The sequence below is a fragment of the Molossus molossus genome, unplaced genomic scaffold (genome assembly GCF_014108415.1).
Source record: "Molossus molossus isolate mMolMol1 unplaced genomic scaffold, mMolMol1.p scaffold_m16_p_20, whole genome shotgun sequence".
NCBI classification, from domain to species: Eukaryota; Metazoa; Chordata; class Mammalia; order Chiroptera; family Molossidae; genus Molossus; species Molossus molossus.
This window is the reverse complement of record NW_023425356.1, coordinates 22,593,203-22,610,259: the sequence shown is the minus strand read 5'-3', so window position 1 is coordinate 22,610,259 and position 17,057 is coordinate 22,593,203. Positions and strand designations below refer to the sequence as shown.

General features: G+C 46.2%; 3 protein-coding genes across 3 annotated transcripts; 1 reads left to right on the top strand and 2 right to left on the bottom strand.

Moving 5' to 3' along the window:
• Window positions 1-12,509: 12,509 nt before the first annotated feature.
• Window positions 12,510-13,013, bottom strand: LOC118638011 (histone H2B type 2-E). The gene has a single exon (XM_036273758.1). It carries the CDS (start codon window positions 12,983-12,985, stop codon window positions 12,605-12,607), a length of 381 nt encoding a protein of 126 aa, XP_036129651.1. The 5' UTR covers window positions 12,986-13,013; the 3' UTR covers window positions 12,510-12,604.
• A 238-nt stretch (window positions 13,014-13,251) lies between these two features.
• LOC118638009 (histone H2A type 2-C) lies at window positions 13,252-13,708 on the top strand. The gene has a single exon (XM_036273755.1). It carries the CDS (start codon window positions 13,315-13,317, stop codon window positions 13,702-13,704), a length of 390 nt encoding a protein of 129 aa, XP_036129648.1. The 5' UTR covers window positions 13,252-13,314; the 3' UTR covers window positions 13,705-13,708.
• Window positions 13,708-14,323, bottom strand: LOC118638008 (histone H2A type 2-B). Its single transcript, XM_036273754.1, has one exon. It carries the CDS (start codon window positions 14,265-14,267, stop codon window positions 13,875-13,877), a length of 393 nt encoding a protein of 130 aa, XP_036129647.1. The 5' UTR covers window positions 14,268-14,323; the 3' UTR covers window positions 13,708-13,874.
• Window positions 14,324-17,057: the final 2,734 nt, after the last annotated feature.

Below are 17,057 nucleotides of genomic sequence, written 5' to 3'. Positions count from 1 at the left end.
TCTTTTCCCACGTGTCCTCTGCCCTTCTTCTCCACCCTCCACGCCGCCCTCTAGCGGACCCTGTCTGCCACGGTCCCGGGAGAATTCAGAGCCTAAAGCCAGGCTTCCGGATTCCACAGCTGTTTTCCTCTGGTTCTCGCCCTCTGCGCGCCCCGACCCCCGGAGGCATTTCATTTAGGCGAACCGGAAAGGTCTTCCTTGGGGAGGAGACCGGAAGAGCAAATGGAGTCCAGAGACAGAACGGAGGCGAGAGCCCCAGCGCTGGGTTTAACCCCAAGAGGATCCCAGGCTCCGAACCGGAGTTAAAGAAAACAGCAACAAAAGTAGTTCCCATCATTACACTGACTGACGGTGGGACGAGCCCATCCCCAGGGCAGCCGGCACCTGGGCGGGGCGGGGGGGGGGGGGGGGGTCGCCATAATGCCCAGCTTTAGTCTCCACTTTGTTGGTACGGGTAGTCATGGGTCGAAGACCTAACTCCTAGCACTTCCGAATGCGACAACGTTTGGAGATAGGACCTTTGAGAAGGCGATTAAGTTAAAATGGGATCACTTAGGATGAGCTCTAACCCGATGTGAGTGGTGTCTTTACAAAAAGAGGGGATCAGGACGCAGACGACACAGAGGGATGACTGTGTGAGGACAGTGAAAAGGCAGCCATCTGCAAGCCAAGGAGAGGCCGTAGGAGAAACTGAGCCAGCCGAAATCGTGATCTGACTTCTGGCCTCTAAAACTGTGAGAAAATTAACTTCCATTGTTTAAGCCGCCCAGTCTGCCGTGCTTTGTTATGGCAGCCCCAGCAAACACAGGCCCCGCCGAGCTCTGCCCAGAGCCTCCTTCCCTACCCAGACCCACAATGGCACAATGGGATCCTCAGGATCTGTACTTGGTGAGTTATAAGCAGAAGCGGCAGTCGCTCGGGGCTGTGCAGGGCCGGCACCTTGGCACCCGGCATCTCGTCCATTGAAGTTTTGTTTTCAAAGGTGCAGCTTGAAGTTCTCGGAGTGAGCGACATCCCAGCGTGTCCGAGTCATCGGTGGCTGAGCAAACACCCCCACCCCCACCCCCACCCCCCAGCACGTGGATTTACACGTCAGGGCCCTTCCTCCCCAGGACCGTACTCCCTGAACTGACACTAAATCAGATTCAAAAGTAAGACTTCTCAGTTGGTTGGGCGTCCTCCCGTGCACCGAAAGGTCACCGGTTCGATCGCGGTCGGGGCACATACCCGTGTTGTGGGTTGGATCACCAGTCAGGGCGCCTGCGGGAGGTGGCTGATCGGTGTTCCTCTCTCATATCGATGTTTTGATGTTTCTCTCTCTCTCCCCCAACCCCGCGAGACTTATAATACCAACGATATCCAAGACCTCCCTGTGGCCCTGAGCTCTGCTGACAGCCTGTGCATCTGTCATGGCCAGGGCAGTTCAGGGGTCCCCCTGGCCGAGTGGGAACGGCTGTGTCCTGCCTTCGCCCTCCTCCTCTCCTCTGTTCTTCCTGCCACAACAGTGGAGTGCTCACTCACCAAACTCAAAGGTTGCAGCGTGTGGAAGGGGAACGCTGAAAGAAGGCAGAGAGGCGGGAACACTGGGGAGTCTAGGGCCTGGTCCCTCGCTAGCGTGAGACAGTGGAGGCCCTCCCTGGTTGGTCCTTCCTTGTTTCCTGTCAAAAGTGAGAGACCCCTAAGGGTAGGGCCTTGTCTGCATCATGGGTCTCTCTTCCAGGGCTGCTACACGGCAGGGCCTCTGAGCCCCCACCACGGAAGGGTTCTCTGCTCCGCTCGATCTGAGCTCCCCTGCCCACACACACAGCCCGGGAAACACCAGGCACTGCAAACGAGCGTGTGTACACACTCACTCTCTGAGGACGTGGGGGCCTCTCTCATCTAATATTTCTCACCCAGCAGAGGCTTGGGCCTGAGCAGGCCACTGCCGCCTTGCCTATCCGCAGCCATGTCTTGGCCGCGTGCCCCCCACAGGGCTAGGGCAACAGAACCTGTTACCGAATCAAACCCGCCTCCGGCCACCTGGGAGGTGTCAGCCAAAACGCCACACAACTGGATTTTGCTCGTGGGAACGGTATTGCAAGCCAGCTAGCGAGGAGCCTTCCCCGAACACTGCGCCTCCCCCAGCGCGGAAAGGACTGCAGGGCCCTGTGGGGCTAGTTGCTGACCTCGGAGCACCCCGACGTAGGCTCTGGGGCGGGCTCGCGCGGGACACGAACACGGCTTAACGCGTCCAGTGCAGGTACAGAAGATGGAGGGTGAGCTCCGCCTCGGGTGGAGATGTTCCTATCATAACGGCGGTGTGAGGGGGAAAGTTCCCGCTGCGGTCACTGGAGGGGTCCTCACGCAGCTTCCACCGGTCTCAGGTGGTTTCGGGCGGTTTCCTAATCTTGACCTTCGGGCCCTGAAGAAAAACATCTCAGGCGGGCATTGTTACAGTGCAGGCCATCCAGCAAGCACAGTACATATTCAGGTAATTACGGAGGCTCTCTCCAAGTTTTTGGCCCTTCCCTAAAGCCTTCCCCACCTCGAGATATTTCAGTCCTCATTCTTAAGGGAATATGGGTGGGTGTCATCATTCTGCAACGTTTCCCTGCCGAGTGAGGTCGGTGAGTTCAGGATAATAGAGGGATGAGAGTCTCTGCTCGTTCTTAGTAAGTTTTAGACTCACCTAAAGTAACAGCTTAATGTAACATGATGTATTTAGGCTTTGTTATTTTATGTAACAGTCTGTCTTGTACGCCCATGCATAGTTTGCAGCAACAATAAGCACTACCACATAGACTAATGTCCATTACTATAAGGACCGCTGGTGGTCCTGATCCAAACCAGGATTCAGTCGATTGATTTAGGGACATGGATGGATCAGACATGGAATTCATTTGTGGGTGTATATCCCGAAGGCTAAGGGTGATGTTTCCATGTTCCTCGGGACTACACGTGCAACATTCGATCTTTTATTACGGCACAGTCCCTTTTCGGGCTGCTGTGAGAACATCTAAAGCCCTTCTGTTTTATAATATGGATTTTCACCCTGGCCAGTTTGGCTCAGCACTTAGAGCATCGGCGGTGGACCACTGAGTCGCGGGTTCGATTCCGTTCAAGGACACGTACCTGGGTTGTGGTTCATCCCTGGCCCTGGTTGGGCCCTGAGGGAGGCAACCAGTGGATGTGGCTCTATCACATCGATGTTTCTCTCTCTCTCTCTCTCTCTCTCTCTCTCTCTCTCTCTCTCCCTCCCTCCCTCCCTCCCACTCTGTGTGATGATAAATGGAAAAATATCCTTGGGTGAGGAATAAATATATATGTATGTATGTATGTATGTATGTATGTGTGTGTGTGTGTACACACACACACACACACACACACACACACACAGTGGATTTTATCCTCAGAGTCATCTCCGGGGTTATGAGTGACATCCCTTTAAATGTGTCATGTAAGGCACGATGGGTATAGTTTGTAAGTGCCTCCATATACCACATTATGTTTCCAATCCTAAGGAGTAAATATTGACAACAAATGATCATGCCTATGGAAGATAGATCCAGTCCATCTGTGAAGTAGGTGAGAATAGTTAGCAGGTTTGTCAGTGGTTTTTCGCCAGCTTCTTTGAATCCAGGGGAGAGGCCCAAGGTGCATCTTCCTAGTCAACCTGAAGGTTACAGGGGCCATGTATTTGTACCATGTAGACATTCTGTTTCATTAGGGGACATCCATCCAATACCCGGTCTTGGATTCCAATCTGTTGCAAACCAATCTGTTACTTTTTATGTAATGATATAGTCACACTGACGCCCTCCACAGTGTACCATTGCTACTTCTTTTGGAATTCTTATAACCTCTAATAACCTGAGTATCTCTTTTCCACATTGTATCTCTTCTTTGCAGGTTGCCCATGAGCCTCATGGAGAAGTCATACTTAGAATCAGTATATATTGTTATTTCCTTTTCGTTTTCCAATTCTAGGGCTCTGGTTAAAACTATAACTTCTGCTTTTGGCGCTGAGGGACTGATACTGTTGTAATTAGCTAGTTATGAATAACAAGAAAGGAGCAAAAGGGAGGCCAGACATTATAAGCATGGTCATTTGGGCAGCTTCACCAGGAAGCTGAAACTTTATACTCACCAGGGAACCCAGCCCATTCCCCACAGATAATTGGGGGAAGAGGTCAACAAAGGGGAGATGGGCACATTCGAAGTGAAGTTGGGGTGACATAGGGAAGGTGCCTGTCACTCAAACCTGGGAACAGAGTTCATTGGCTAGAGGGGGCAGGGCCATTGCAAGCTCACAAAAATTTGGCGATACATAGTCCCAAGACAAAGGAATTCTCACTCTCTCTGCTCTTGGTGCTGTTGGTTCTGGGCTCTTTGTGGTTCTCCTGCATTCGCCTCTGTTCCCTCCATAGCCATGTAACCCTGTGGACCCCACACACACTGGACTGATGAACACAAACTAAGCTAGCCTGATGCTGGATTGGACTGTATCTTGATATATTCAAGTAATTACGGAGGCTCTCTCCAAGTTTTTAGCTCTTCCCTATAGCCTAGGGAGGCTCCAAAATCTGGTTCTCTCAATGCGAGAGAGGATTATAAAGAATTATCCAGTGCTTTCAGGGGTTCTAAAATTGCCTCAGGCATTTTAATGACAGCTTTGACACCTTTTTGGTAATAGGACAAAGTTGACATTTCTGCAACTATCTGTGAAGGCCAAACTTTCTAGGCCTAATAGGAAATTTTTGAAATGTCTTTGAAATTAGATCTAAGTAGTAGCTACTTTTATTTTTATGTCAGTGTCAAAATGTAATTGCTTTAGGTACTTAAATAATTTCCCACTTTCAGATAAGTCTTAAAGAAAAGAAAATTGAGCAAATATTAACTCGCATTCACTAAAAGTCTCATCATGTCCAACCTGGTTCCAAGAAAAGTCTGCCACAGAATCTGTTGTTAATTGGACTTTGGGTCATTTAATCAGAACTGATGGTGGCCTAGCTAAGGCAGTGGCTAAGAGTGAAAGGAGATGAAGTGATAGATTTGAAGTAATCGTAGAAGGATAGATTTGACAAGATTGGGTGATTTAAGCATTTGGAGAATGCAAAAGAAGAGGGAGCTTTTCCTTGGCCTGAAGAGCTGGGAGATGGATGAAGATTTCACTAAGGAGGAGAATTCAGAGAGAAGAAATTGCTTTTGGAACTAGTAAAATGCATAAAGGCCCTTCTGACATTAAAGTTGACATTCCTGTTATCCATCTAGAAGGACACATTCACCAAGAGTTAGGAATATAATCTATTCAGCAAAGGGGCTCAGCTGGAGATACTTTGGGGGTAGCCCTTCACAGATATTTAAGAACAACAGTCAGGGAATTTGTTGAGCTCTACCCAGAGGTCAGGGAGACGAGAAGAGGGCTGAGGAAAGCACCCTGGGCAAGCAGTGACTGAGCTGATAGATGAAGAGAACACCAAGAAGCAGAAGCATAGATGGAAGAGATGAGGACCAGGAAAGACAGTATGTCCAGCCCGGCTAGTGTGGCTCAGTTGGTTGAGCGTCATCCTGTTTACTGAAAGATCACCTGTTTGATTCCCAGGGGCAACTGATTGCCTCCATGTCTCTCTTTTTCTCTCTCTCCCTCTCCCTCTAAAGAATCAATAAAAACAGCCCTGGCCAGTTTGGCTCAGCAGTTAGAGTGTCGGCCTGCGGTCCGGAGAGACCCGGGTTCGGTTCCCACTAAGGGCACGTACCTCCGTTGCAGTTTGTCCCCGGCCCTGGTCGGTTGTGCGGGTGGCAGCCACTCGATGTGTCCCTTTCACATCGATGTTTCTCTCTCTCTCTCTGTTCCTCTCTCTCCCCCCAACTCTACCTGAACAAAAAATGGAAAAATGTCCTCGGGTGAGGATAAAAAAAAAATAATAATAAAAAAAATAAACTTTGTATCCTCAGTGCTTAGCAGATTGCCTAGTATCTAAAACACTCAGTAATTATTTATTTATTTATTTTTATCCTCACCTGAGGACATTTTTCGATATTTTGTTCAGATAGAGTGAGAGGGAGAGAGAGAGAGAGAAACATCGACGTGAAAGGGACACATCGAGTGGTTGCCACCCACACGACCCAACCAGGGCTGGGGACAAACTGTAACTAAGGTACATGCCCTTAGTGGGAACCGAACCCGGGTCTCTCCGGACCGCAGGCCAACGCTCTAACCGCTGAGCCAAACCGGCCAGGGCCACTCAGTAATTATTGAATAAAAGAATAAAGTAATGATAGCCTACCTAACAATGCATAGGAATCAGAGAAGAGAAATGGTCCTAGAGAGCCTTTCTTATAGAAATTAATAATATTAATAGATAATAAATATTTACCAAATTAGTAGATAAAGATTTTCAGTCACCCATATTAAATGAGTGATTAAACCTACTTGGCCTAGTCACATGGACAATTTCTCCATTAAAGCTCAGTTTCTCAAACCTAAACATAGCTGTCCCTCTGGCTTACTTTCTGTGCCAGACTTACGGATTAGCCATATCATGAGCTCTTTAGCCTCCTTCATAAAGGAGCAGGGCTCCCCAGATAGCATTATGAAACTATATGTTATAAAAATTATTGATGCTCTGGCTGGTGTGGTTCAGTGGTTACAGTGTGGGCCCACACACCAAAGAGTCATGGGTTCAATTCCCGGTCAAAGGTTGCAGATTCGATCCCCTGCCCCAGTTGGGGTGTGTGTCTGGGAGGCATCTCACATCGATGTTTCTCTCTCTCCCTCTCTCTCTCTCCCCTCCTTCCTCCTTCCCTTTCACTCTCTCTGAAAAATGAATGGAAAAAAATATCCTCAGGTAAGCATTAACAAAAAAATAAAAGAATTACTGATACAGTTTTATGTTTTTCTGTGTGTGTGTGTTTTGTTTCTTTTGAAGGCCAAACAGGCAGTGAGGCAGGCTGCTGGAGGTTAGTGAGCAAATGGGTCAGATCTGTGCTTTAGAAGATCACTCTGGCAGCAGGACAGAATGGATTAGAGCAATGGTTTTCAATCTTTTTCATCTCATGACATACACAAACTACTAAAATTCTTCAACACACCAAAAAAATATATTTTTGCCGATATGACAAAAAAAACATAAGTATAATGTATGTCAATTACACCTACTATTGTGTTGGCTGTTGTCATTTTTTAATTCAACAATCTAAGGCAAAAGAGGTCAGTGCCCCTGACTAAATAATTGCATGTTTTAACAATTCTTGTGGCACATTGGTTGAACATCACAGGATTAGAGAGGTTTTGAGCTTAGGAGAACATAGGTGAAAACCTAACACTTTCTCCCACTTGAATAGAATAGATATATGTGTATATGTTTCATCCCCCAACTGAGTTTCTTCCCAAGTGAAAGCAGAGAGTTTATCATGTTCATCTGTGCAACCATGACCCAAAGCTGGAGAGCATTAAAAAGTGAAGGAGCCCTGGCTGGTTTGGCTCAGCGGTTAGAGCATTGACCTTTGGACCAATGAGTCTCAGGTTTGATTCTGGTCAAGGTCACATACTTCGGTTGCGGTTCATCCCCAGCCCTGGTCAGAGTCATGTGGGAGGCAGCCAGTCGATGTTTCTCTCGTGTCTCTCTCTCTCTCTCTCTCTCTCTCTCTCTCTCCCCCTTCTTCCCATTCTATGTGAAGATAAATAGAAAAATGGCCTTTGGTGAGGATTAAAAAAAAAAAAAACTAAAGGAAGGACTGGAAACAACCCAACTATCCATCAACAAATGAATGGATTAACAATTGTAGTGTAGCCATATAATAGAATACCATTCAGCAATAAAAAAGAATGAACTGATACATGTACGAGTATAAATAACTCTCAAAATAATTATGCTGAGTGAAAAAAGTCACATACAAATGATACACAGTGTATGATTCCATTACATAAAATTTTAGATAATGTAAACTATAATCACATAAAGCAAACCAGTGGTTGCCAAAGGACAGGGATGGAAGCAAAGGAGGACAGTGGTGAAGGGGGCAGGTGGGAAGACTTATGAAAGAACACTAGGAAACTCTGGAGTAGGGGGTGATGAATATGTTCATTATTTTTATTGTAGTGATGTTTTCATAAATACATGTCAAAATTTAGCAAATTGTACTTTAAACTTGTGTAGTTTATTGTATGTCAATTATACCTTGGTAAAGTTCTTGTTTTTAAGTAGAGGTGGGTATGGTAGAGAATGAGTTAAGAAGTGTCATTTGATCTGGAAGATATGGCCTTGACTGGAAGGAAAGCTCTGGCCAAGTTAGAAAGAAGGGGCAATTCAGTCTAGACCAGGGAAAGAACAAATAGATTTAAGGAGAAGGCAAATGGACCATTTTAACTAGAGCAGAAAATTTAAAAAGGAAGAAGCAAATAATTGAGGGCCTTGAATATCAAGCATTTTCTTTTTAAATATGTTTTTATTGATTTTTTTTTTTTTTGAAAGAGAGAGATAAGCATCGATGTGAGAAACATTGATGGGCTGCCTCCTGCACACCCCCTACTGGGGATGGAGCCCGACACCCGGGCATTAGCCCTGACCAGGAATCAAACTGGGACCTCTCAATCCATGTGAGAATGCTCAATCCACTGAGCCACACAGGCTGGGCATTGAATATCAAGCTTTGGCAAAGTGTGTATTGAGTTGCAGTTCCACTACTTACTTCCTGAACGACCCTGAACAAGTTATTTAACTTCTCCAAGACTCAGGCAATGAATGTAAACCACTTGGCAGAAGACCAGGTAAATAGGTGCTCTAAAAAGGATGCAGAATCCCAAAACAAAAATTTTAAATTAAAATTAAAAAATAGATGCTCAGGCCCTGGCCGGTTTGGCTCAGCGATTAGAGCGTCCGCCTGCGGTCCGGAGAGACCCGGGTTCGGTTCCCGCTAAGGGCATGTACCTCGGTTGCAGTTTGTCCCCGGCCCTGGTTGGTCGTGCGGGTGGCAGCCACTCGATGTGTCCCTTTCACATCGATGTTTCCCTCTCTCTCTCTTCCTCTCTCTCCCTCCCACTCTGTCTGTACAAAAAATGGAAAAGTGTCCTCGAATGAGGATAAAAAAAAAAAAATAGATGCTCAGTAAGTAGAAGCAATTATTACTACAATTACTGTAATTAACTTCAACATTAGCAAATGTATACAGATGTTTGAGCAGGAGAAAGAAGGGATCAAAGAGGTTCCTTAGGAGGATTCATCTCACCTTTACTAATTACCTCTCTCATAAATTAAAATACCAAGCTCTGTCACCTCTCCCCACTTCTTCACTCTGTAACTTCCTTCTTAGTAATCACCATGCCCAGGAGGAGCCCAAACCAGCAACTAAGGTTCTCTCGTGTTAGTGAAGGGATCCCAGCTGGTGAGCCCTGCCACTGTAAGGACAAACTAAACCGAATGAGGAATGGCCTCTGGGATGGAGAACCAGTGCCCTCCAATCCCATCCTCACAGCCACCTGCACCACCATAGATGTATATTCAGGTGCATCCTGAAGAGAATAAAGTAGGTGATATTTCTTTTTTTTTCTTTCTTTTTTTTTTTAATCCTCACCCGAGGATATTTTTCCATTTTTTGTACAGATAGAGTGGGAGGGAGGAGAGGAAGGGAGAGAGAGACAGAAACATCGACGTGAAGGGACACATCGAGTGGCTGCCACCCGCACGACCAACCAGGGCCAGGGACAAACTGCAACCGAAGTACGTGCCCTTAGCGGGAACCGAACCCGGGTCTCTCCGGACCGCAGGCCGACGCTCTAACCGCTGAGCCAAACTGGCCAGGGCTCTTTTTTTTTTTAATCCTCACCTGAGGACATTTTTGCTTTCATCTTCAGATAGAGCGGAGAAGGAGGAAGAGAGAGAGAGAAACATGGATGTGAGAGAGAGAGACACCCACTGGCTGCCACCCACATAACCCCCAACCGGGGCTGGGGACAAACTGCAACCGAGGTACATGCCCGTAGCGGAAACTGAACCCGGGTCTCTCCAGTCTGCAGGCCAATGCTCTAACCGCTGAGCCAGACCGGCCAGAGCAGTGATATTCCTTTTGATTTTGATTTTGATTTTTAAAGCATAGATATTTCCCCAAAAAAATCTAGAGAGAGGCTCAGGTTTTCAGACAGTTACCTTACTTTCTCAAAGCCCCTAAACACTTAACTAGGAGTTTGTGCTCCGGAGAGTTTCTGAGAAGCCCCTCTGTGCCTCACTCTCCTCATTTATAAAATGGGAGATAATAATGGTAACTATTTCATGAGGTTCTTGTGAGGATTAAATGAGTCAGTATGTGTAAAGGATCTTGAACATTGGCTGGCACATCTCTATAGGTGTTAGCTAAAAATTTTAAGAACTTTAATAGGCTTCGGTGCACCTCTGAGCTAGAAGTTTGGCTGATGTCTTATATTCATCCTACCAGTCAGAGGCACCCAGTTTCTCCACATACTCAGTAGTGATTGTATATGCTAACTTCATTTAGTTAGAAAATATACTGCAGATAAAGAATTTTAAATATATTTTTAAACATATTCCAGATAAAAGAATTTTAAATTAACTAGTAACTTTTTAAATAACAATACCACCTGCACACACTTGAAAACACGCATGTAGGAAACAAGTTTATTCAATCTATGATAATGTCTGGTGTCTATTCGGACTCATGAAACCCATGCAATCCACTCCAGGACCCTTTAGCCAAAAGTAGAGTTGAATAACTGTTCAGACCATCAGTTTCTTTATTAGCAAAATCAAGGCTTGGACAGAAATATTCAACAAAATAAAATTAAAATGCAACTGTCCTCACATTTGAGGATACAATGGTGGACAATGTTAGCTGCATGACCAGAGAACCGATCACTTTACTTCTCTCAACCTCGTTTATAAAAGGGTTATTAACCTCTCCTATCTTACAGGGTCTCCTAGAAAGCAAATGACAGCTAAGTGTGAATTAAAAGCTCATCTCAATGTGGATCAGAAGACTAAGGTGGGGGGGGTGCTTCAGAAAAGCCCCCCAATCCCATCCTCAAGTCCACTGCCACCACCATAGATGTATATTCAGGGTGCATCCTGAAGAGAATAAAGTAGGTGATGTTTCTTTTTATTTTTATTTTAAAGCATAGATATTTCCCTCCAAAATCAAGGGAGAGGCCCAGGTTTTCAGTTACCTTACTTTCTCAAAGCCCTTAAACACTTAACACTTTCCAGTGACCAATGCTCTCTATGTAGTGAATTCCAAAAGACATTACACTAAACTGGGAAAGGTACAGAGAAGACTACCATTGCCACCTCCCCTTTGGGGCAAAAAGAATCTTAACAGGGGCCTCCTCCCAGCTGTTGCCCTGAGATGACCAGGGACAGACTTGAGGAAGGAGCTCCAAAAACGTTTTCATTTTCACCATGTTTTCACATACATTTAATGAAAATGAACCACACCCATCCTTCCATAGAAGTGACTAAGGGGCGCGATAAGAAAATTCAAATATTAATGTGTTTAAGTGTCTGCTATGTGCCAGGCACTTAATAGCTCTGTTAAGAGCTTGAGAAAAACGGTAACAAATTTAAAACTACAAAAGAATAAACCTGATTTCTGACGGATGCTAAGAGGAAGATAAAACCGTGAAGGACCAGGACAGGAAAGGAGAGGTGCAGATTCCCGAGTGGATGACTTGAAAGTCTGAGAGGTGACTTTGAGACAGTATTAAACGAACACTATCTTTAATTAACCTAAGTCCAGAGCGTTCTAAATGCCGGGGTGGGGAGGTAGGGAGTGTGGAGAGATTGAGCAAAATAGAACTCGTGGACACGGACAACAGTGTAGTGATTTCAGAGCGAGGCGGTGGGGGGCGGGGGGGGGCGGATAAATGGTGATAGAAAATAAATTAAAATTTGGGGGAATAAAAAGAAAATTAAACGCAAAAATTATCCACAAAAAAATGAGAAATAATAGGGATTTCAAAGTCCCCAAGTGAGCAGTGGACACCAGAATCTATGAATTTCGGAACGGTTCGTGGTTTTAAATATTAATGTAGTCCATTCAGGGAAAGGCTGGGACCTTGCAGTTCAGACTCCGCTCAAAGTGCCCAGAGTCGCTGGTGTCCCCAGGAGGCCACATCGCAGGGCAGAGCTAGTGATCGGCAACAAAACAGCTATCAAATGTTCGGGAAAATTCTTCAGGGCTATGACACAGTGTTCGAGGAACCTGGGCTTAGTTGTGTACTGGGGTCCTTTCTTAATAGGAGATGGCTAAAGTCACTTCGTTTTAGAACACTGACGAAACACTAGGACACCAGTCTAGAGCCGGAGGATGGGAGGAGCCGATCCTAACCTAATTTAGAACTGACTCAGGAAAACAAGAGGGCAAACGGGGTTTTAAAGACGCGCCCAAGATTCTATGAGCAGTCACTCATAGGCCAGGAACTTAAAGCAAACGGTTTTAAAAAGCTACGTGACAGCCTAATGACCATTACTAGGGTAACTTTATTAAAAGAAAAGATAAACGAGAAAGAAAGTTAATGAACAGCTCTTTCTGGTGAATAAGTGGGTGGCTCTGAAAAGAGCCTTTGGAGTCAAGCAGCCAGCGACTCGTAGGATCGCCGCGACCCGGCAGGAACTCACTTGGAGCTGGTGTACTTGGTGACGGCCTTGGTGCCCTCGGACACGGCGTGCTTGGCCAGCTCGCCGGGCAGCAGCAGGCGCACGGCCGTCTGGATCTCCCGGGACGTGATGGTCGAGCGCTTGTTGTAATGCGCCAGGCGGGACGCTTCGCCGGCGATGCGCTCGAAGATGTCGTTGACGAAGGAGTTCATGATCCCCATGGCCTTGGAGGAGATGCCGGTGTCCGGATGCACCTGCTTGAGCACCTTGTACACGTAGATGGAATAGCTCTCTTTGCGACTGCGCTTGCGCTTTTTACCATCTTTTTTTTGGGCTTTGGTGACCGCCTTCTTCGAACCCTTCTTGGGCGCAGGAGCGGATTTTGCAGGTTCCGGCATTGCAGGACACACTACAAGGATTAGATAGGAAAAGAAATGAGATGATAGGCGGGCCTGATCCTTTTATAACCACCGTATGTAAATTAAGGCTCCAGAAGTGTTTGGTTTCCATTGGGCCGTGTAAGAACCTTGCGTTTCCAGGCCTAATTACGTAACACCACCAACTCTAGACCTTATTGGTTATTTCTGGAGCCAGGTTAGGACCAATGAAAAATGCGTTTCTGACCCCACCCCTAGGAAAGCTTATAAAGGCTTTCTAATTGCTGATCTTTTAATCCTGTTGTACTGCGAGATTCTAAACTTTAGGGGTTTTAACCTTATTTCTGATCATGTCCGGTCGTGGAAAGCAGGGAGGCAAGGCTCGCGCCAAGGCCAAGTCGCGTTCGTCCCGCGCAGGCCTGCAGTTCCCGGTGGGGCGTGTGCACCGGCTGCTGCGCAAAGGCAACTACGCCGAGCGGGTGGGAGCCGGCGCGCCCGTGTACATGGCGGCCGTGCTGGAGTACCTGACCGCGGAGATCCTGGAGCTGGCGGGTAACGCCGCCCGAGACAACAAGAAGACGCGCATCATCCCTCGTCACCTCCAGCTGGCCATCCGAAATGACGAGGAGCTGAATAAGCTGCTGGGCAAAGTGACCATCGCCCAGGGCGGCGTTTTGCCCAACATCCAGGCCGTCTTGTTACCTAAGAAGACCGAAAGTCACAAGGCCAAAAGCAAATAAATGCTGACAAAGTAAACCAAAGACCAAAGGCTCTTTTTAGAGCCACCCAAGCTTTCAAAAGAAAGAGCTAATGCGCTATTTTGTGGTCAGCCCTCCATTTGATACTGTGTTGGCTCTTAAAAGAGCCGTTGGGGTGTGAGTGGGGCTAGTGGTGTCAAGCCTTAATTTGATCATTTGTTCTTTCCAGGCTTGTGACCCTCTGTTTTCTTGGGCAACAAGACAGCCTGGATATTTGGCAAGACGCCGCCCTGGGCAATGGTAACACCCCCAAGTAACTTGTTGAGTTCTTCGTCATTTCTCACAGCTAGTTGCAAATGGCGAGGGATGATGCGCGTCTTCTTGTTGTCTCGGGCGGCGTTACCCGCCAGCTCCAGGATCTCCGCGGTCAGGTACTCCAGCACGGCCGCCATGTACACGGGCGCGCCGGCTCCCACCCGCTCGGCGTAGTTGCCTTTGCGCAGCAGCCGGTGCACACGCCCCACCGGGAACTGCAGGCCTGCGCGGGACGAACGCGACTTGGCCTTGGCGCGAGCTTTGCCTCCCTGCTTTCCACGTCCTGACATCACGGTTTTTTAAATGCAGTTAGAGCCTATTTTACCATGAGAAGGATGTGGAAAGGATAACCAATTTGATGTAATTTATAAGAGCTACCGGGAGGGGGTGAAGGGAGGTAGTTTGATTGGCTAAGAGAGGGGCTCTATCAAACAGCCAGTAGGAAAGCCGAAAGCAGATTTCGTTCGCTTCGACACTACCAGGAAATGACGGATTTTGTAAATATCTACCAATTGCTGTGAACTACATTAAATTCCCTTATTTGCATGCCAGGACTTTTAAAAAGACAAGATTTTTTTTTCCCCCCCAAATAAAGCAGGGTTTTCTTTGCCTTTTTTTTTTTTTTTTTTTTTTTTTAGTGGCATTTTTTCCACTTTAGGGTGGTAGTTTTTGGCAGGGTTTGTTTTATTTGGGGTTTTCTTGTGTGTGTTTTGTTTTTTACAGTTTAGAGCTGGAAGGGAAATCCCAAGAAAAACCCAAAAGGACTGCGGAGGGTCTCCAGCAGATGCATTTACTCCCACTCAAGAATACGGGATTATGAAGCCGATGATCTCTTTGAGCCCTAAATTACCTTCAAAATTCTGCCGTTTCTGTCTCATCACTGCCAAACTCCCCTAAGGAACATATACTAAGGCGGCTTCCTTTCTCTCTTCAATTTAGTCACTGCCAGCGGTGTGGCTTTGCCCCACCCCCACCCGCCTCCGCTCGGCGGAATACAGAGTGACAGGGCTAGGACAGATTGGTCTTCCTCTCTTGACCTCCCGGAGACGTCCGATACCACCTTGAAACTTGTTCCCTTGGCTTTCAAAATGTCCTCCGGATTTCCTTTTGCTCCTGTTCCTCTGCCCATCCCTAAATCCGAGTGTGCATCCAGGCTCTGCCTCCCTCCCCACCCCTTCCATTGTTCACTCTTTCCAAAGAATCTTAACCACTTCCATGCTTTCAACTAACAAATTTATACCAAACTGCTCACTGGATATTTCAACCCATTTGTTCCAAACGATGCCCGCCCTCTTCTCTTTGTTCTGAATTGTACCCTCTTTCCCGTACCTAAGCCAGAAGCTACTCCTCTGTGCATCTCAACAGCATATCCAGTTACTTCCTTAACATCTCTTCAGCCTTTTCCTCCCCAATACTCTTGAATGTTGCATCATCCTCTTAGATCAGCAGCAGACCCTGCAGATTATTTTGCAGATTCCTAATCCTCCTTTTTATAAAAAATATGCCTTTTATAAAAAATCTGTCCTGAAAGTTCTGTTTCTTCCTCTTCAGCTTCCCATCTCTGGGAGTTCTACATCCTGCACACCGTTTTCATCCTTTCCTGAGTATCCCATCAGGACGTGAGGAAGAATGCTATAGAGAAAAGAACAGACAAATTCTATTCCTTGAGCCCTTTTCTGATGTTCTATTTTATCTTCACATTTATTCAACCAACATTTATAGAGTACATGCTACTATCAGGTTATGTGTATACAGAATACAGACTAGTACAAAAAAGTCTGTAATGAGATGCCTCTAGGAAATGGAAGAATTCTGAACTCTGTAAATTAAATAAGTTAACATCAGCTATCTGTAGAGATTACTTCTGCTAAGAAAGCTGGTATAGATTTGTGAAACACCCAAATCCAATCAAATGTGATGGGAGTGTTTCCTCAATAACAGAATGTAACTGAAGATAATTCTAACCCAATTGATTACATCATTTCAGATGATGTGTGTGTTAACAGAAAGATTTGGTCCAGCCTGGTGTGGTTTCCAGCTCAATCCCTAGTTGGGGGTGTGCAGGAGGCAATCTATGTTTCTCTCTCATCAATGTTCTATCTCTCTCTCCCTCTCCTTGAAATCAATAAAAACATTTTTTTTTAATTTTCACCCACGAATATTTTTCCATTTATTCTCAGACAGAGTGGGAGGGAGAGAGAGAGAGAAACATCAATGTGAGAGAAACACATTGATTGGTTGCCTCCTGCACGACCCTGACCAGGACTGGGGACCGAACCACAACCAAGGTATGTGCCCTTGACCAGAATCAAACCTGCAACTCTTTGGTCTGAGGGCTGACATCCTAACCGCTGAGCAAAACTGGCTAGGGCAATAAAAAAAAAAAAATGTGGCCCATATAGAGTCAAAACAGGGCAATTACAGTAGAAATGTGTTGTGTTTCTCCAACACTGAGTATATGTCTGCTAGACACAAAGGTTTGAGCTGTTATAGAAGGGTCCCTCATTGTGAAAACATCAGCCTTTTCTCACAGCCTGGGTGAAATATTTCTGAACACTATCCAACTCTCTTTGCTCAAATTCTGTGCTCAATTAACTTTCTTTTTTTTCTTTTTTTAGATAGAGTGGGAGGGAGAAAGAGCGAGAGAGAAACATCAACGTGAAAGGGACACATCAAGTGGCTGCCTCCCGCATGACCCAACTAGGGCCGGGACAAACTGCAACCGAGATACATGCCCTTAGCAGGAACCAAACCCCGGTCTCTCTGGACCACAGGATGACGCTCTAACCGCTGAGCCAAACCAGCCAGGGCTTAACTTTCTGATTAGTCTATTTCAAGATAAAAATATGCGGCTGAGAAGGAGAGAGCCAGTTACAGGATGATACTTCTATCTCTAGAAGTTAATAATTTTGCATTCTGGACTACTCAGAAATTTCTTGTGTATTTTGTTAGTGTGAGTCTCTCTACAAGAAGCCAACCAACTTAAGTTCTGATAGTATCAAATTTTCAGACCTACAGAGTCTGAACCCAGATAGTGGGGACCACCCCCCATATACACACACAACTCTGGCACCTAGAAA

Excerpts from the sequence above, each read along its gene's own strand:
- LOC118638009 (XM_036273755.1), top strand. The coding sequence starts at position 13,315 with ATGTCCGGTCGTGGAAAGCAGGGAGGCAAGGCTCGCGCCAAGGCCAAG.
- LOC118638008 (XM_036273754.1), bottom strand. The coding sequence starts at position 14,267 with ATGTCAGGACGTGGAAAGCAGGGAGGCAAAGCTCGCGCCAAGGCCAAG.
- LOC118638011 (XM_036273758.1), bottom strand. The coding sequence starts at position 12,985 with ATGCCGGAACCTGCAAAATCCGCTCCTGCGCCCAAGAAGGGTTCGAAG.